The 21186-nt window shown below is 40.1% G+C and overlaps 1 protein-coding gene across 32 annotated transcripts in view; it reads right to left on the minus strand.

The window, feature by feature from the left end:
* Positions 1-21186, minus strand: part of LOC122787386 (receptor-type tyrosine-protein phosphatase S-like) — a 3272784-nt gene that overhangs the window by 204313 nt on the left and 3047285 nt on the right. For all 32 annotated transcript variants that reach the window (XM_044054059.1, XM_044054057.1, XM_044054056.1 and 29 more), the window contains one exon: positions 3210-3385. In XM_044054059.1, coding sequence (XP_043909994.1) covers positions 3210-3385 — 176 coding nt within the window. The remainder of the gene's footprint in view (positions 1-3209; positions 3386-21186) is intronic.

Raw genomic sequence — 21186 nt, forward strand, 5'->3', positions numbered from 1 at the left:
TCCAATGACTAAATACCTCCACTGTAAGGTCTAATACAATTGCTGAGGTGATACTTCTCTCATCCAGCACCTTCTCTGCCTTGGGAATTGACATCCTCTGCACAATGAACAAAGTACCTCCCTCACTAACTTCAGAGCCAACACTGAGGACTGGATTGGTAACAACAAACTTATGCCAAGTATTAAGTCAGGAAGGTCAGCTGCCCCAGAGGGAAGTAACCTGCTGTGTGGTTAACTTCTAGATGGCTCTTGAGCTATCAGATTCCTAACACAGAGCATATGACAAAAGAGAGGCTTGGTGATATTGTGAGCTACATCTGACACTGACAAAGCCTTAAGCAAGAGTTATAACATGAAAAGAAACTGCACATTGGAAAATCATTTAAAAATAATGCAGCCACGTGTCTGCATGTCCAGCCTTTTATATAAATAAAACAAAAAAGATCTTAAAACTAAAAATTTATCAGCATAACTATACATTGGCAAGAAAATTTCAATAAATGTATATTCTGCCTTTTGGAAAAGGTGGATTGAAGTTTGAAGGAAAGGTAACTGGTCAGCTTTTCTTGAGTCCAAGGAAGTTTACTGGCAGATTTTATTAAATTCCACACAACCCCCAGGTATAAATGACAGGATTTCAGTGACCAGTATACTAAACTTCAGGGCTAACTTAGTATTTGTAAATTATTTTTATATAAAACACTTAAAAAAATAAGTATTTTTAAGAATTGGACTATATGTCTTTTTGGTGTGGATCTCTTTAAGAATCGATTAAAATTGTAACACAGTTAACTGTGATTGGTGGGCTAGGTTTTAAAAGTAGTGTGCTATGAATGTGATGCTTTAAAGTGATGAAGTTCCATTTGAATTAAAGAAGGAACGAAAACGCTAATGATGACTTATGACTGCTTTTTGGTTTTGGGTTTCCATTACTTTATTATTGACGATTTCTTGTGGATAGTTATATTTAAAAATATTGCAATTTTTACCCCTTGAGAAGACTGTAGAGTACATGTACTGTGGTAATGGTTAAGGGATAGGTTAACTGTGCTGCTTGTGGGAAGAGTACATGGATGGAAAGGCAACACAACCCATGCCAAATGAGCTGCTATCAGAATGCAATGACAGCTTGCAGATCTTTAAAGATCATTCCACCAAAATGGGCCTGCGGGAGAATAGCAGCATGCTGCATTGGATAATATAGTACACACGTCTCTACTGTACATGGGTTTGCCAAACAATGTACTTTGTACATTATTTAACATAGAAAACTACATCTCCAATCATTAATGCTAAGAAAATCCTCTTCAGTACGAACTTCATATTGTGATCGTGTGGCAAAAGTATCAGATGTCTAAGACACCCTGGTAGCCAAACACTTGCTTATCAGAACATTTTATATATGAGTGCAGAAGACGAAAGCAAGAAGTCTGAGGGAATGCATGCCACAGGTTGTCCATCATAACTTACTTCTTACTTCAAAATCCATCTTACTGATTCTTATCAGTGGTGTCACGGGAGAACACATGTTGTTGCACTGGTACTGGAATGTCCACTTTACTCTCTAACTGATCAGATGCACTAAAGATTCCTTCAGTCCTGCTTAAACCATAGGACAACCTCAATATGAAGCAATTCCTTTGTGACAAAAAGCTGTGTCCCTCAGATGTCTCTGTAGACCTATGGAAATTGCATTGTTGTTATGTAACCACTGAGCAAGTCCATGCATAATGTGTGGTAATTGCCCATGGCTAGGTGGAAGAAAAGGGAGACCCCAATACTGTCTTGGCCAAAAGGTGGTCCACCAGGAGAATTATGGGACTGTCCTTCTGAGTCTTCAAAAAGACTTTTTGTATTAGAGGAAGGGGAGGAAGGAATATATAAATTCCCCTTCCCATGGAAAGTAGAAAATATTTATTCTACAGACTTCCTAGCAAGGCGTCTTGGAGCAAAACAATACTGAATTGATGGTCCAAATTGTAGGCAAAAAAATCTATCTCTGGGGTACTCCACCCTTAATGTCATTCCATCTTAGGATCTCTGTAATGGTAAGTAAACCCTATGTGCACAGTTTTCACTGTAGTTCCCCAGGTCATCTGTGTACACCTGTGCTATCTCTACTCATGCAGTACAGATCTACACTATTTTCTTTTTTTCAGAAGTCATACTTGAAGGATAGCCCAATGTCAATATCTCTGCCCTTACTAGGTATGTTATTTCCAACCTGACCTGCCTCTATGCAGTTTTAATTTCTGGTATTTGGTAAACTCTGAAGTTTTGCTTTAGGACATGACATAACAGTTCCATGCCATTTCATCATGACTGGACTTTGGTTCTGAATGCAGACATACTAATAAATCCCTAGGGCCAGTGATAAAAGGTAACATTAGCTTATTAGACCAATACAGTGTAAGAGTGGGGAAACCACCAAGTCAACAGTTAGATAAGATGGGTGGGAGGGTGGCCTAATGGTTAAGGTGTTTGCCTTATATACACAAGGTGCAGGGTTTGAGTCTCACAAGGGATAACTGGCTAGGCTTAAAATGGCTCGCAAGGACAGTTAGCCTAGTACTAATCTATGAACCTATGAACCTATAAAAAGGAAGTATATACTGTTAGATCATAATTGTAAGAAAATGGAGACAGAGATCACCTGCAAAAATAAACAAATAAGTAAATAAAATGTGGCGAGTATGTTACTAGAAGCCTAGCGATTTGGTAGCAAAGAAAGTACACCATAATTTGTCACTTAAGAATAACAATGATTAACCGCAAACTTAAGAAGCATATTGCTGGCTAAGAAAGAGCATTAACAGTAATAGTGGTCTCACTACTGAGTCAGCAGAAAGTGGCACATTTAAAGGGAAGCAGAATGAAAAGGAACTGTAAAATGTACACTTAGTTTAGCCTCAAAAGTATGTACTCCATCAGTTCTCTAGGGACAGGATATAGTGTACACTAACTGAACAAGGAAGGTACAATGCTGAAGGTGTGTGCAGTGCTGGTTCACTGCATTTCAGCCATTGCTACAGTGTACAAAGCTGTAGCAACAATAAAAGAAAAAGCAGGCACTAGACTTTGACAAATACTGACCAAGAAATCTAACAATTGTCACTCTGACTGCTTACAACTATGGAGACAGCATTAGCTTTTCAATTTTCCACATCTACACATGCCAGTAAACGTTCAATGAGAAAATAATTTCCTACCCGAGACTTCTCCTCCAATTTTGTCATCATCACAACAGTTGCAGATCTTTGTTCCCACACCATTCGCCAGAAATCTCCAAATGTTTCTGACAGAGGACCCTGAGTAGCAATGTAGGCATTCTGCTTACGGTAGCCATCAATGTAGTTGGCATTAATATAATCACTGCCAGTAATGCCTATGGAAAAAATAGATTAAAAACATGAGTAGGAATTTTGATCACTGCTTCTCTTACTAAAGGAATGCAGCATTTTACGAGACATAAACGTATGCTGTGTACAATAACTCATTTAGCTTAAGCATAAATGACTTAGCTGTCACTGTTCTAAATGACACCAGGATGTTTAGAATTATTTCATCCCCTAAATAATCACTCCAAAAATAAAAAGACCTGCAAAACATTTAAAAGGTTGATTGAAACATCTTCTAAATTTACTTTTTGTCAAAAATATTTTATATTACAATATTACCAAACAATCTAATACATAAATAACCATTTTCACTGACTGAATATACAATATATTAAGAGTAAACCACAGATGAATAATGGAATTTTAAATATGATTTAAAAATGTAGAAGATAACGGTGGGGAAAAAAAAAAAAAAAGCATAGACAAACACAAAATAATCATGACTGTATCCAAATGAACAGTCTTTTAGCAAGTTCTGATATGCAGATTTAGATTAGGGGTTCCAAGTCAGAATGAAATCTATAGAGGAAAAAAGATACACACAACAGTAACAGTTTCATACAAATACGATTTGAAAACAGTTTTGCAAGTAGTTAATCAGTTTGCAATTTTTTTCTTGAATTTGGAAGTTTATAAGTATTTTAAACAGGTTTGTATTATAAACTAACATACATAAATATATCTTGTAATGAGGTCCACTGTTTGGTAATGCAAAATCTTAATAAAGACATATATGCTACAATCATGAACCAAATATTTCTTACTTGAGATCTCTATACCAAGATTTAAACTAGCTTGTTAGCAGCATTAATTGTAATTTTCAAACCCCTTTTCCCCCATTTTACATGGGTTGGGGTTGTCACAGTAACAATATTCAATATGACCAAATCATGTGGAGCCAATGTTTTATTATAGGACCATAAATTATGGACAGGGTAAGGAGAATCAGACAAAAATTCTCAAATCTTTTATTTGGACTAAAAAGAGGTAAGAGAGAGTCCTGGAGTCCGGTAACTAATGAAGTACGATTCTTACAAACCCATTTCTGGCTTTAGAAAAGCAACAATTTTATAGTGCTTGGTAAAGTTGTGAATAGAAGAAAGTACAGTTGTGTACCTACCATAAATGTAGATGTTCGAATGTATTCACTGTTGCAGTCATTACACTTGGGTTATCCTGCTGGCAGGCGACCCGCAGTCGGCCCGAGTTCCAAAGTCTTGGTCCGGCGTCGGTTGCTGTCTCCTCTTCCCTGACGTCAGTGCGCCAAAGGTATAAAAGTTGCAACCAACGCCATTTTCTTCAGTTTTTCTTGCCCCAGATGACAGGTGCCCCCAGATAGGAAGGCTGAAAAGATAAAAATATGCCAAAAACCATGCATATATTACTATAAACATTTCCTTCATCTACAAGCAAATACACCACATAGGTTGTATAGAGTTGAAAAGTACAGAAAAGTCCCAGCAAAGAAAAGGGGGATGGTGGGTGGGTAACCTGGACTGCAACAGTGAATACACTCGAACATCTACATTTATGGTAGGTACACAACTGTACTATGTTCATCGTGTTTCACTGCTGCAGTCATTACACTTGGGTAGAATCCCAAAGCTGAGATTGGGTGGCTGGGTCTAAATTGGATTTGGCGAGGCTAACAAGCCCTGCAGAACTGCAGTGGCAAAGCCTGCTCTGGATTTGGAGTAGAGAGGTAGGTGGTAGTGCTTGGTAAAAGTGTGCACTGAGCTCCAGGTTGCAGCTTCTAATATGTCTTTGGTTGGTATCCCTCTGAGGAAAGCTGCTGAAGTGGCTGCGGCTCTGGTAGAATGAGGCCTAATGCCCTTAGGCACAGATTTGCCATGTTGTGCATAACAGAAGCGGATGCAGTGTCTTATCTATTTGGAGACTGTCTGCTTTGTAATAGGATTTCCTTGTGATCCTGCAGCATAAGCTACAAACAGTTGCTCAGTTTTTCTGAAAGCTTTTGTTTTGTCCAAGTAAAATCGTAGCTGCCTGTGTATATCATAAGCGTGCAGAAGTCTTTCCCCTTTATTCTGGGGATTTGGGTACAAAGTAGGTAAATGAATGGTTTGGTTTAAGGCCACATTGGAGACCACTTTTGGCATGAATGTTGGGTTTGTCCTAAGAGAAACCCTGTCCTGATGAAAAATGAGGAAAGGTTCCACAGCCATCATTGCCTGCAACTCTGAGACTGTTCTTGCTGAAGTTATTGCTAGGAGCAGAGCAGTTTTCCATGACAAGAATTTTAGATCAGCTGTGCTGGCTGGTTCAAATGGAGGCAGTGTTAGTTTTGCTAAAACAAAGTTGAGGTCCCAAGTAGGTACAGGTGCTTTCCTAGGGGGGGTCTTATATGCTTTGCCCCTCTGAGGTACTGTCGTAGTAGAGGATGTGAAAAAATAGGAGGATCCGTATTGTAATGAGCTGAAATGGCAGAGACATGGATTTTAATAGATGAAAAAGATAGGCCTTTGTCCAAGATCTCAGTCAGGTATTGCAAAATCTGAGGTATATTAGGGACCAGTGGGTCGAGCCCTTATGCCTGGTTCCAAGCACAGAATCTCTTCCATTTTTCTGCATAAGATTTCCTAGTGCTGGGCCTCCTGGCTTCCGAAATTACATCCATAACAACTTTAGAGAGAGGTGCAGTCTGAGTGGCTACATTATCTGCCATGCTGCCAGGTTTAAGGTTCTGAGTTGACTGTGCAGAATCTTATTGTTTTGCTGTGTCAGAAGATGAGGGATTTGAGCTAGAGGCCAAGGTGGGCCTTGGAACAAAGTTTTTAGGATTGGGTACCAGTGCTGGCGTGGCCAGTCTGGTGCAATCAGTATCATTTTTGGCCTCTCGTCTGACTTTTAGAAGCACCTTGGTGAGAAGAGGCATCGGAGGGAAGGCATAGACTGTCAGGTTTTTCCAGCTGAATGATAGAGTATCCACTTTCCATGCTTGAGAGTGATAAGTCCTTGTGCAAAATTTCTGTATTTGGCAATTGTGAAGGGAGGCAAAAAGATCTGTGTCTGGGCATCCCCATTTCCTTGTTATCTTGTTGAACACTTGTGGATTTAGCTTCCATTCGTGAGGATCCATGAGATTTCTGCTTAGTTCGTCTGCCAGTGTATTTTTTGTTCCTGGCAGGAATTGTGCTTGCAGATGTACCTGGTAGGTCAGTGCTGTGTTCCACAAAGTCATGGCTTGTCTGCATAGGGGGTAGGAATGTGTGCCCCCTTGCTTGTTTATGTACCACATAACTGTGGTATTGTCCGTCTTTATTAGTAGTTGTCCTGGATGTATTAGGTCCTTGAAGGCTGTCAGGGCATTCTGTACAGCTATCATCTCTTTTTGATTGATATGAAGATGCACTTGCTCCTTGGGCCACGTGCCCTGAATACATTTTCCTGCCATATGTGCTCCCCAGGCATAATCCGATGCATCCATTGTTACGGTCTGCCTGGCTGTAGGTAAGGTGAAAGGCTGTCCCTTGTTGTAGTGACAGGCCTGGGAGCACCATCAAAACTCCTGTTGTAGGCAGGGAATCAATGTTATGATTGTCTCTAGGCTGTGACAATACTGAGTCCAAACACTTTTTAGATACCATTGTAGTTTCCTCATATGCAGTTTTGCATATGAAATTAGTAGAATGCAGGATGCCATGAAACCCAGGACCTGCAGAATTTTTCTTGCAGGGAGCTGGGTCTTTGTTGCCATCATTTGAAAGTAATGAGTCAGTTGCCTTTGTTTGCCTGGCGTGAGATAAGCCATCTGGGCAGTTGTATTTAAGCTTGCACCCAGGAATATTATCTCTTGAGAGGGCACTAGTTTTGATTTCTTTTCATTTACTGTGCACCCTAGACAAATTAGCAATCTTTTTACAAACGCCAGGTGCTTTAGAAGAATGTCCTTGCTCTCTGCTTGAATAAGGCAGTCGTCCAAGTAGGGATAAGTTTGAGTTCCTTTTTGTCTGCAAAATGCAATTACTGGTGCCAGGCATTTTGTGAAGACCCTGGGCGCAGTAGATAAGTCAAACGGCAGTGCAGAGAAATGGTAATGCATTGAGCCTGCTATAAATCTGAGGTATCTTCTGCACGATTGTCTGATTGGGACGTGCAGGTATGCCTCCTTGTGATTCAAAGTAACTAGCCAAGCCTCCTTGCCCAGCATGGGCAGAAGTTGTTGAAGTGTTAACATTATGAATTTTGGAACATCCAGGAAAGTATTCAGGATTGACAGGTCCAGTATTAGTCTCCAGGCTTTGTCTTTTCTGGGTACTAAGAAAAGTCATGTAAAATCCTTGTCCTTGTTCTTCTTGTGGAACTTTTTGAATAGCTCCCATATCCAAAAGAGCAGCAATCTGTTTTTGTGCCTCTGCCCATTGGTTTTGTGGCAGGTTTGGCTTACCTTTTGGTTTTGGAAGTGTGTGGAAGTGGAACCTGTACCCCTGAGAAACTATATTCAGCACCCATTGGTCTTGGGTGATCATGTGGCAATTTTTTGAGAAAAGTGCTAGCTTTCCCCCTAGGGGTGCTGTCAACTGGTAAGAGCTTGGCATTTGCAGAGGGAAGTCATTGTGACCATTTCATATAAGGTTGTGATTTGTCTTCTCCTCCTTTGGGGGCTGAAGCACCCCATTGTTTAGGTCTATAGGAGCCTTGTGGCTGAGATCTGCCTCTTGGGCGTCTGTATCTGCCTCTTTGTGGCCTGTCTGACACTGGAAAGGACCAATTTTTTGAAGGCCAGTTTCTGCTAAATCTAGGTGGTTGACCCTGTAAGAAATCTTTCACCATTTGCATTGACTTTGCTTTATCCTCCATTTTCTTTAACAACTCTTCTGCCTTAACACCAAGCAAAGTATCATGCTGTAGTGGAGCATCCAATAATTTGACTTTAACATGGTCAGGTAAACTTTGTTCTTTCAACCAAACATGTCTTTGAATTACTGAGCCTGTAACTGCGGCTCTACAAGAAGCCTCTAATGAATCAAAACCACATTGCAGAGTCTGCTTTCCCACTTGTTCAACTGCATGCAATAAATCCTGCACTTCTTTACTGTCAGGACTTTCTATATTTGTAACCATTTTCTGCTTTAACAATGACATGAAATACTGTTGATATTTAAGCATGTGAAACTGACAGTTTAAAGCTCTTACAGCTAAAGTAGCAGAAGTGTAAACTTTTTCCCCCATCTGTCCAGAGCTCAGGAATCCCTATCTGAGGGGACAGGATTTTTGGCAGTGGAAGCTTTAACCCCTTTAGGACCCTGAGAAATTGTTTCTGGGTCTGCAGCGGGGTTTTTATAAAGAAATTTATGAGAGTCAGGGACCCTGTAGTACCTGTCTGGCTTTACTGGAGCAGGGGGTAAAGAATATGGAGACAGACTGGATTCAGAAAAAACATCATCTACAATATCAAGCACAGGAGGGATAGTCAGGGGCCTGTGCTGAGGAAATAAAAGGAAATCTCTGAGCCTTTTCTTGGATTCTGAGTAATCCTGGGTCTCCCAATGGAAATGCTCCCTCATGGTGTGCAGGGTTTCCCCAAAAGAATAATCCTCATGCGGTGAGGTTGAAGGAATGGACTCTTCAGCATCAGAGTCCTCATAGGGAGGGAGGGAGAGAATAGCCCTGATCAGAAGAAGAATCAGAAGAAATGGAAACCTGATCAGAAGAATCATAATCAGTGTCTTGCCTAGGCCTTTTGTCAGGAGGGGGATGGGAGCCCCTGATTAAAGTAATAAGGTCTTCGGCCATTTTAAGCATCTGCTTCTTTGGCATGGATGACTGTTCTGGAGAATGCTGCACTTGTTTCCTTATCTTTAATGGTGTTTTTGACTTTGCCTTTGCTGCTGTAGTAGCCTTAATTGTAAGCTGTGAAGGTCTGAAAATACCCTCAGAAGCCGGTACCTGCTCAGCGGCACCAGACCCATCTGAGGGTATAGTTTCCGTAGGCCCAATACCTTGAGTTTCCACAGGCCTCGGTGTCTCCACGTGGCTGTCGGTTAGGGCCTGTGGCTCTGAGGTAGCGGGTGTCAGGGGCTGCGAAAGCACCTCACTGAGAACCGGCGACTGGCCTAGAAGAGGCTTCGTCGTCGGTTTTGGACCTCGGATGCCTGTCTTTTTCTTTGTCTTTGTGTTTTTTATACATTCCGGTCGTCGGTTGTTCTGACGGCATTATATAATTAAATCTTCGTCCAAAATAATGTAAAGCAAAATCAAACCGACATTTAATAGTGCATTTATTGAATCTAGCACAAAACCGACAACTAGTAACGTCGTGGTCAGGGCCTAGGCAAGGAATGCAGTAAGAGTGAAAGTCCTTATGAGGTATTTGCTTCCCACAAGAAATACAACTATTAACTTTTACTGACATTGGTCTGGAGCAAGAAAAAGTTTCCCCAATGAGGTACTTAGCTTTATTGAAGACTTCGGTTCTGAAATTCAATTTTGAAAATCTCAGGAGTAGACCGACCGGCACTTGCGAACTGCTTTTGCTTCGGGCACCGCACGGCAAGAAAGACTGAAGAAAATGGTGTCGGTTGCAGCTTTTATACCCCTGGTGCACTGACGTCAGGGAAGAGGCGACATCAACCAACACCGGACCAAGACTTTGGAACTCGGGCCGACTGCGGGTCGCCTGCCAGCAGGATAACCCCCAAGTGTAATGACTGCAACAGTGAAACACGATGAACATCAAGTAGCTCCCTCTAATAAAGATTTGGAGTAAGGCCCATTGAAGAAAGCCCTTGAAAAAGTTACAGTCCTTGTAGAATGAGTTTAAATATGCCCCTGGACAGATTTGCCATGGAAGTAGTAGCAGAAAGAAATAGCAAGATAAATCCATCTAGAAATAGTCTGTTTTGACAGTGAAAGATCTTGCTTTTTTTTTTACCCTCAATGAACATAAACAATTGATCAAATATTCTTATCTCTTTGGTCTTATCCAATAAAATTTTTGTCTATATACACTGAGTAAATGAGCATTCCTTTGAGGGCAAGGAAAAAATGCAGGAAAGTGAATGAACATAATCAGAGTCATTCAGTAACCACTTTAAGCATAAAGGCTGAATACCCTTTTTTTAAGTGACACCCTGCCCTGATGAAAAACAAGAAAAGATGGATTATTCGCAAGAGCTTGTAACTCTGAGACCCTTTTAGCAGAGGTTAACACTACAAGCCAAAATGTTTTCCACACACAATATTTTAAGGAAGCTGAAGAAATAGGTTCAAAAGGTAAGATCAATTTCTCATGAACACAATTTAGGTCCCAAGGAGGAGTAATAGATTTTCTTGATGGTCTGAATTGGATGATTTTCTAATTCCAGGTTTCCAAGCCTCCTTTATCATCTGCAGTACATTATCTGAATAAAGGTGCCTAAAAGGTATCAAAAATGTATCATCCATACTCTGAGACGACAGTCTTCAGATTTAGGTGAATTAGATGGTCCTTCTGCACTGAGCAAGTCCATGCATAATGTGTGGTAATTGCCCATGGCTAGGTGGAAGAAAAGGGAGACCCCAATACTGTCTTGGCCAAAAGGTGGTCCACCAGGAGAATTATGGGACTGTCCTTCTGAGTCTTCAAAAAGACTTTTTGTATTAGAGGAAGGGGAGGAAGGAATATATAAATTCCCCTTCCCATGGAAAGTAGAAAACATTTGTTCTACAGACTTCCTAGCAAGGCGTCTTGGAGCAAAACAATACTGAATTGATGGTCCAAATTGGAGGCAAAAAAATCTATCTCTGGGGTACTCCACTGGCAGACAATCTGCTAGAAAACCTCTCTGCTACACATCCATTTGTGAGGGTCTGCCCTGTTTCTGCTCAGGTAGTCTTGTTAAGCTGTTCTGGTTTGATGAGATGTAGACTGCTTCAAAGAAAATACCGTGATGAATAGCAATGCCCCAAGCAATCACTAATCTGCAGAGCTGGTAAGATTTTGTACCTGTTTGTTGATGTACACCTGACAGTTACATTTTTTCTGTCAAGAATATGAAGAGTTCCTGGAGACCAAAAGGGATGGAAGACTGGAGAGCAAGAAACAATGCTTTTAGTTATTTATGTTTATATTGTCTCTTTTGTCCAAAGTCACTGGATCTTGAAACTATGTGAACAAACCTCACATACCCTGTCTGAAGCATCTATGCAAACTTTTTGTAGAGAAGGGGGATAAGAAAAATGACTCCTTGGTTTGTCCTTATCTGAATAATCCGCCAAAACAGTTCTTTCTAAAGAAAAGGAAACAGAAAAATTAGGAATGACAAGCTAACAAGTACTGTGCCCAGACAGAGTTTAGTTACCACTGAATTTAACGTATGTACACTCTGGCAAATTGAATCATTTGTATTGTGGCTGCCACATAACCCAAATATCTTTTGCTGAGGTTAAAAAAAGCTTTGTTACAGATAAAAAGTAATCTTTTAAGAAAATAATTTTATCCAGAGGAACAAAGGCCATCACTATGGATGTGCTGAAAGAGCATCCCAGGAACAACACATAATGGGGGGAGGGTCAAGAAGAATGGTTTTGCTGAAGTTCAGAGTGAAACCTAGATTTTGGAAGAGGTTAACAGTGAACTGTAACCCTTGAAGAACTTTCTGTAGAGAAGTGACTTGAATCAGATATATGTGGATACCTTGTAGTCTGCAGAATGCTAAGACACAGGCTATACACCTGGTGAAAACTCTTGGAGAGGTGAAAAGCCCAAAAAGCAAAGAAGTAAACTGGAAGTATAATCCCAAGACACAGAAATGTAAACATTTCCTGTGATGTGGATGGATCGAATATGAAGGTAAGCATTCTTGAGATCTAAGGCAACCAGAAAAGCTTTTTTAGAAAAAACAGAAAAGATTTTGAAATATTAACCTCTTGAATTTTAGAATCTTCAAAAAGTTGCTCAGGATATAAAATTCTACAACTGGTCTTCAGGTACCTTTTCTTGGAATGAGGAAAAACCTGAAGTACAAGCCATTTCCTTTTTGATCAGGAGGAACAGGTTCTACTATGCCATAGATTAGAAGGTCTAAAATGATAGGAAAAGCCAGATGGTGATGCTGGGTAAACGAGGTACTTGTGGGACTGTATGTTAAACAGGAAGATAATTCCAATATAGAGTGACGCGTTTTGAATGATTTGCAAAACCCAAGAACCTACTGTGACTGCTTTTCAGAATGGTAGTCTGACAGAAAGCTTGTTGGTCAGTTTAGATAGACAAAGTGAGGTGAGGGAAGGGGGGAGTCACAAGATGGAGAGATGGAGGCTTTAATTAGGGACATTTGGCTCATTAAGAATCAGATTTGGAGTTGTCCTGCCACTTATTTTTGGATTTTTTTTCTGCCTTTCTGCTGAGTAGTTTTTTTTTTGGAATAAAGGGCTTGGAAGTATAATTTGTTTGTAATTTTGGACTGAGGAAAGAAAAAGTTGCGTCAACCCCTGCATAAGTTTATCCCTTTCTTCCATTTTTTGAAAACATTGTCAGAAAGGGTACCAAAGAGATTGTCTTTACGCAGAGGAAGATCTAAAAGTTTGGCTTTGACATTTTCTGGAAGTGATTGGAGTCTTAGCCAGGAAAGCCTTCACAGAAAAGATCCAGTGGCAGCAGCCCTGGAAGTATATGCCACATCATATTCACACTTAATGGAATGACATCCATACATAACATAACATAACCCATGTTCAAATGAAAGCATCTTTTCTTCCACTATCCTTGCCTCTTTTTTCTACTTATCCAAACCACATCATTGATTTCCTTTCTGACCTCTACTGAATATAGTATCAATACATTTAGCTGCTCATTATAAACATAACTTTGTTTACATTTACTCACACTAGTTATACTTTTCTTTTACATTAACTCACACTAGATATATGTTTCTGAAATTATTCAATACACTTAATCTCCCTTTTCTAAACAGTCACCAAACCAATACTCAGTATTCCAAATATTTTCTCACAAATGCCCTATACAATATAATGTGTTTTTCTAGACTGCAAACCCCTCCCAAAACAACCTAAAATTCTACCTACGTTTTTGACCACATATTCACTCACAACTGCAAAGTTTAAATGTGGCAGTATCATTATCAATATGTATTTTTGCATACTAGTTACATTTAACACCTCTTCTTTAGCCCTGTAACGTATCACCTAATTCTCACTCCTAAAATAAACAGCTTATACTTTGTCACACTGAATTAAATCTTTCTGCCCCTCATCAGTTTACCTGTATTTGTTCTCAAAATGATGCCTTTGTTATTAGTGTTCAAAATCTGCATGATCTGCAAATGTATTAATTACATTTTCAACTCCATATAATAAACCAGACAAACATTACAGAAGGCCTGCTCCAGAACAGATCTTTTGAGGATGTTCTTCTTGAAACCCCAACTTCACTCGACACCCCATTAGCACTACTCACCGTCTTCTGTTCAATACTCATTTCTTGATTCTCTTCAAGAACTTCTTCATTTCCATTTCTATCAGTTATGTAGCTACTATGTTATTTGGACATGGACCCTTTATAAAGACCTTTTAAAATCTGTTGGCCATAACCACCAATTTACCAAACCCAAATCTGTAGAGTCGCAAAAAATAAAATGCATTTGGCAAGTTCCTCTCATAAAAAATACTTGTATTTAGTCAGTAATTTATTGTTATCTAAACTATTTTCTAATGTAAGGTCTGAAAAAAAAGCAGTTGGAAGATCTTCCTGGCAACTGTTGACAGAGTAAATGGCCTATTCAATACTTTCCCTGATTTGCCTTTGTGAACTGCTGCTACTGCTGCAGCTTCTCTTATTTTCAAAAGCCAAACCAAAGTGTAAACATGCTAAATAATCTCACATATTGTTTAACATGATCAAAAAAAATATAAAACATTTCTTTAACATTTTAATGGTAATCCAACCCAGTTCACTTCTCTTATCCACCCACACTTTTCTCAAATTCTTTGACATCTCCAGCCATAGTTATCTGTCCACTACTTGCTTCTAGCAAATTTCTCCAGTCAAAATGGTACCTTAATTTTCTTTGGTTAAAAAATGACACAAAAACACAATTATTATTTTTCCTCCTCTCAATATAATAAAAAAACCTTTCTTTCCACATTTAACATTTTTGTCATTTTCCACTCCCAGTCACCTTTTGCAGTTCTAAATGCATACATAAAGGTTGTCACATACCTTATCATAATTTCTGGTCAACTAATGTATTCTGACCTACAGATCATAACTGTTCCTAACCTCTCCCAACAGTTAATCCAGCTTTGTGTGAATTCCTCAAACTATTTTTATTAATGAGTAGTCACTTTGGGAACCTGATGTTGATGCCAAGAAAGCTATTATGGAGCTCTGCCTACATTACCCAACAGAGAATGAAACTAGTACTCAGACATACTAAACAACTCACATACTCAATGTTTCAGACAGCTTGAGATGCTACTCATTCCCAAATTGTTTGTTTGGTGCCAAAGAACTGAAGAACACTGGGAGAAGTGTGATGGGAGTAAAGGAGGGAACTAACTAGTATATGAAGGTTTTAGGTGCTGAGCAGTCCAAATACAGGTGAATGTAGCCTTACTGGTTACTAAAGATGAACCACTTCTTACTAAATTTGGAACAACAGTAAGGTACACAAAACCTTATCTGCTATGGGTTATCACAACTAAGCAGTTCATTCCTGATCTCTACTGAGTCCTTGGCACTAAATGAAAGAAGGTGTATATTAGTCTACTAAGCCATGGAAGATGACTCGATCGATGCCTACTCTAGGTCAGAACAGCAAACCTGTAGTCCTCAACTAAGGCTTGTGGAATGGTTAACACAGCAGTCTCGTACATCTCCATTACGAAGATACTCCTGAAACATGCAACCAAAGCAGCTGCACCCCTGAAAGAAAGAGAGAGGCTAGCACAACAAAAGGAGTGGGACAGTTCCAAGCAGACAAAGTTGGTCTGCCTTATGTATAATTAGCATGGGACAAAGACTGTTTAGTCTGCCTCTACTGGACCATACAAAAGTTATATCTGATTGCCCTCCTTACATTCAATGTCTTAAGAAATTTGCACTCTATTAACCCAGACTGGGAAACAGACCACCACATGGACAGCCTGAGTCAAGGTAAAATCTGAAACCATTATGCTCAGAAACTTAAGAATTTTTCACAAATTAACACTATCGTAATGGATTATTGCATTCCAAACAGCCAAAGGGCTAAGAAATCAAATTCTCCTGGCCAACACAAATGCCACTAGAAATAGTACTCCAATGCATGTATTTGATTTTTGCTGACACAATAGGTACAAACTGAGAAAGAGTTAGTCACTAGACAAAGTTAAGGTTCCATCTAGAGGCAATCTCTCTAATTTGTGGTTTCAAATGCAAAACATATTTTATAGAACACTCTCCTAAAGTTAACTCAACTTCCTAAAGAAAGCGAAGACAACCAACAAGAGCACCTTGATCTAAAAGTAAAGGACACCATCCTTGGGCAAGGACAGCCACTAGTCCACCACCTCAAAAGGCATGAAAAGCGATCATGCCCTTCATAAGTAATCCACAAAGCAAACTAAACTCTTCCATGGTTGCATAAGAGGTCCTGGAAGCACATTTTCTGGTTGTTTAAAGGACTTGTGACATGGACTCACCAACACTTCAAATCTTGCAGGACAACGGATTCATAATAAAAGTATGCAACCCCATATACAGCAGAATGAAGAAAGAGGCTTCCCTTTTGAGAAAGTATGTACCTACCACCTTGTCAGTAACTGCTGTTGCCACAAAGAAAAACAAATCTGCCTGAACTGAAATGAAGCAGTCAGAATCATACTTGGATGTTCTCTCTTGCAAATGAGAAGGACCTGGTGTAAAAGTAGCAGTAGTTGGAAAGCCTACAGGAACCTCTGTCTCTAAGAAAGAGTATTTCTTAAGCATGTTCTGACCTTAAAGATCACAACAGTACAAGTTCTGAATATGACCTTCTTATGAAGAAATTTATTCCATGAAACCTCATTCTTGGCATACTTTCTGAACAATGTTGGGCTAGAAACTCCCATTCATATCCCGGGAGATGTAAAGCTATCCAAGACCGTCCCTGTTCACCAGTAAGGATAACAGTTGCATATTTTCCTTGTACAACGTATGATACTTTGTACCGTCTCATCCACAAACATAGTAAATGGCCACCATATTCTCCATCTTTATCAGGAGGTTTTTGAGATCCAGCAGATATACAAATTCATGAAGAGATAAGGAAGCTACTCTGAGATTGAACACACGGACATGCACTTCCCTGCCTGAAGGAAACCAACATTCTTGTGTCCTGAGGGACCATACTACAGCTTCTTAGTCCACAAGGAATGTATTTGGAGTAACTTTACGCTTGGGAGATGGATAGCAGAAGGGAATTCCCAATGGCAGAACTTCTGATAGGACCCTCAAAAGGAAATGCTGATAACCTTCTGGTGAGGAGGAGTTTATCAGGCAGGTCCACCAATTAAAACCAATGTCACTAGTGGAACCACTAGAAGCACTAGATATGAACTAGTGGGCAGTGCCATTACTGCAGCTTTCGTACTTTTTTGAATAATCAGAATAGAATGAGAAGTGGCTTCACATCAACCCAGAATACAGTGCACATATTAAAGCAAAGACTGTAAAGTCTCAGCCAACAGTCAGATCATGTGCTGTGTAGACTCCAAATACAGAGTCAAGAGTTCACGGACAGGGAACCAAAGAAGATATCTCCAGGATGACCCAGGCTAGTAAACTATAGAAGAAACTAACAGAAGCCTTCAGGCTCCTCAGGAAAGTAACCCTTGTGGGAGCCATGGTCAACCAAATGAGTTCTAGGAAAACACAGAGCAGGCAATGATGGCAAAGCACTTGGAAAAGACATGCTGCACAGTGGAAAACCAAAACAGAAAGTAGTAAAATCAGAACCCCTTAGTGTCCACCCTAAATCTTAGAAATTTCTTATGAGTGGGATGGATCTTGACAGAAACAAATATCTTGGAGACCTGGGGTACAAAGCCAATTCTCTGGACTGGCACAAATGACTAGCCATTAATTTATTCTGTACTGAATGAATTCCATATGATCCTTGAGGTTCACTATGAAGTTGGCAGCCCACCTGTTTTTGAACCACTTTAAAATGAAAAATAAAAAACAAACTCCTGTTTCCTAGTGGCCAGGATCTTCTTTCTGGTGCCCTTGTTTGACCATTACCTTTTTGTTTAACCATTACCACTGCTTTACAATGCAAAAGAAGATGCACTTCAGAAAGAACAAAGTATCTGCTCTGAGAAGTTGGAATGGAACAAAAACTCTATTCCGACTGTACTACTCCAGAGTAATGGTTCAAATATGCAGAGAAGTGAAAGCCATCCACCAACTATCACCTATGTCCTGGCAACTGTCAATCACCCTACGCATCAGACCTAAAAGGAGGAGCCCTTGCAGCCACAGAGGACTTCTTCCTTTGCTAAGGTGAGAGTCCTAAGTTCCACTATGCAGCAGTGGACAGATGTGGGTCCTCTGACCTGAGTGGTCTGATGTTGATGGTAAGCTTCTGCTATCCTTTTTCTTCTACAAAAAAGTGTGGAGATAACTGGCCTTTTACGAGCGGTAGAACTCAGACACACACTTGTTTTTCTGTTTGATGCAAGTTCATCTCCACAGGTTTTTGCATTAAGTTTTTCACCAAAGAAATTATGTATATAAAGGAGGATTTAAAGTGCTTTTTGTGGCTCTTAACGGAACCAGACTCTTGCAACTTGAGTCATCTCCATCTCTACAGCATTTGCCTAACCATTCATGGCAGCTAGTACACCACCCCCTGCAGAGGTTTCCGATCACTTCATCCTCCAGGGTACTCACTGTTGTCATTCTTAAAGTATATAAGAAAACTACTTTGCCATTAAACTTGTGAAGATAAAATTCAAAAGCCAATATTAAAAGAGGAGAACATTTCCTACACTGATGAGACCCCTTCAGTCCGGGAGCAGATAACTGAGATACTTTGGTGCCTTAACCTGCTCCCAGGACATCCCAAGGAATACTGAAGTCAAACAAATGCTCCATGAGAAAATAAATCCCTAGATGGCAAGTAAGTGTCACTGGCCCAGTGAGGAAACCTTCCATGCCCATCTCAAAGCCTGCTTAAAAAGAGGTAGTATGGTGAAATGCTAAGAACTATACAAATGACTGCTAAATGCAATTTCCTGCCATTACAATGATCACTATAAATTTATATAAAAGAAAAACATTTAAATACATTCTAGGTACAGAATGGTGAACAAAGCAAGAACAGATCTGTGCAAGTAGCAAATATAAAAAGAAATACAAGTTGTGGTGAAGGAGTTATGTGGTCTGAAATGCCAAATTGCATGCAATCTCATGCTTTTACAATAATCAGTTAAAATTCTAGACCTATATGACATTTTCTCAAGAAAATGGGAAAAAGCAGTGTTCTTGGCCATGTGACTGCATTTCTTCTGCTGTGGACCAAAACAAAGCCTCATACTGTGTCCACAGGTAGAAAGTTATGCACAATGTGAAAGTCAAAATAGGTGGGTATCAAAAGACATGTCAAATCCTTGAGAAGAGACCTCTACAAGCTTCTTTGTCTCCTGCTTCTCCAACGAAGAGGAGACACAGGCCATTTCCAAGACCATTTACCTAACAATTTTCCTCTTGCAAGTGTGCCTCCTGGACAGTTGCTTTCATGAGCAGAGCCTCTGATACTCTGTGTTTTGACTGTGAAACAGTGCTAAGACCAAGCTCAGGCAACACCTTCAGTGAAAGCCCCAGTGACGTTCCTGACTGCGAGTTTGATGAAGGACAGAAGACCCAATCAGGTAATGGAAGAAGGGCTGAAAATGGCTCCATGCAGGAGACATCAAATGATATCTTCAATAGGATGCTGAGTCCCCACTCATATGGTCTGATGGAGGACTGGCAGTAGAGACTTAAACCACCTGGAAAGAATCCCCACACAGCACAACTGTGACCAGAGTAACTCTCATCTAACTACATGGGAACACAAAAGGGCACAGCCTACAGATCTCCGATGAAATTCTCATCATATAAGTCATGGAGACGATAGGGTACAGGAGTAATACCTTTTGGCAAGAGGAAGTAAAATCTTCTACAGATCAAAAACACTTGCATTGGATTAACAAATCCTTTAAGGCACAGTAAGGATGCCTGGAGAATGAAGAAGAGTGTAGAGTAATAGAATCATGCTCATCATAGTCTTGCATATGTTGAATTACAGTTACAGCCGAAATATAATTCTGTATCTATAGGAATTAACTGTAGCTCTCAACCTTGTGGTTTGACTTTCAGAGCTTTTGGATGCACCCTGCAAGGAGCTGGTCACCTCCCCTTACCTAAGATGTCAGTTTACACATGGTCTAAAAAAGAACAGTCCATTTCATTTACGTTCTTTTTCTGGCTTGATGGCAAGCAACAAATGCGCACTGACCCAGGGCCCAAAATATGGCCAATGACAATGGTCTATACAGCCTACAGACACAGAGATGTTGGGAGTCCTACTGTCTCCAGAGCTTCTGAAATTACCACTTTATCTGGACCCTCAGTGAGACTGAGTGGCATACTAACCTTGTAGGATATGCTGAATGTCTTGCTTCATTCAGTCCTCTACCCTCTAAGGTCAAAGAAAACACATTCCTGGGGACAAGGGGATAAAAGGACAGCAAACTATATTGTAGCAGTCACCATACTTCAACACCTATGCTTGAGGTAGTTATATTCATCAAACAAAACCAAGTAAAAATCCAAAAAAGAACTTGTTTCCAAAAGCAGAAAAACAGCGTGGTTCAGCTGGCCAATATAGTTACAAAATGAATGGCTCTAGTGCACTTCGAAGTAACCCAAGGACAGCAACAGTTGTAGTTCCAATAGCAGGTTTAAATCCTTTATTTAGACAAACAACAGAACTCTCCAAACAAGCGCTTTTGCCTGGTTATACCAGGCTTTATCAAGTTCTTGATAAAGCCTGGTATAACCAGGCGAAAGCGCTTGTTTGGAGAGTTCTGTTGTTTGTCTAAATAAAGGATTTAAACCTGCTATTGGAACTACAACTGTTGCTGTCCTTGGATTACTTCGAAGTGCACTAGAGCCATTCACTTTGTAATTATATTCATGCAACTGTACTACGTCCATTACAGATGTATCTGTTGCAGGGCAATGCTTTATCTAAGTGAAGTGTGTAAAAGTACAGTTGTGTACACTTACCATAAATGTAGATATTCACTGTTGCAGTTATCACAATTGGCTTATCTGCCTGCAGGTAGCCCTCAGTCTGCCTGAATACCAGAGACTTAGTATTTCTGCGTCAGATGCTGTCGCTCCAGGACTGATATCAGGTCATCAAGGGTATAAAAACAGGCAGCCTACGCCATTACATCAGTTTTTCTTGCCCCAAATGTCAGGAGCCCCCCAAATAGGGAGCTAAGTTATGGTGGTGAAAACACCACCAGTAAAAAGTAAATACCAATAACAATACCCCTTAAAGGGGTGAGTAATAAACATAGATAGGAGAGGGAGAGAGAGAAACCAGGGGGCTGGAGGGTGGGAAACCAGGACTGCAACAATGAATACACTCGAACAGCTACATTTATGGTAAGTGTACACAACTGTACTATGTTCTTCATGTTTCACTGTCGCAGTCACCACACTTGGGTGGATTCCCAAAGCTGAAGAAGGAAGGAGACAGTCAAGAAGAATTAGAGCTGGCTAGTATGCCTTGCAGGACTACTGTTGCAAAAC

This window comes from Protopterus annectens, chromosome 13.part0 (assembly GCF_019279795.1).
Source record: "Protopterus annectens isolate FY-2018-M chromosome 13.part0, PAN1.0, whole genome shotgun sequence".
In the NCBI taxonomy this organism is placed as follows: domain Eukaryota; kingdom Metazoa; phylum Chordata; order Ceratodontiformes; family Protopteridae; genus Protopterus; species Protopterus annectens.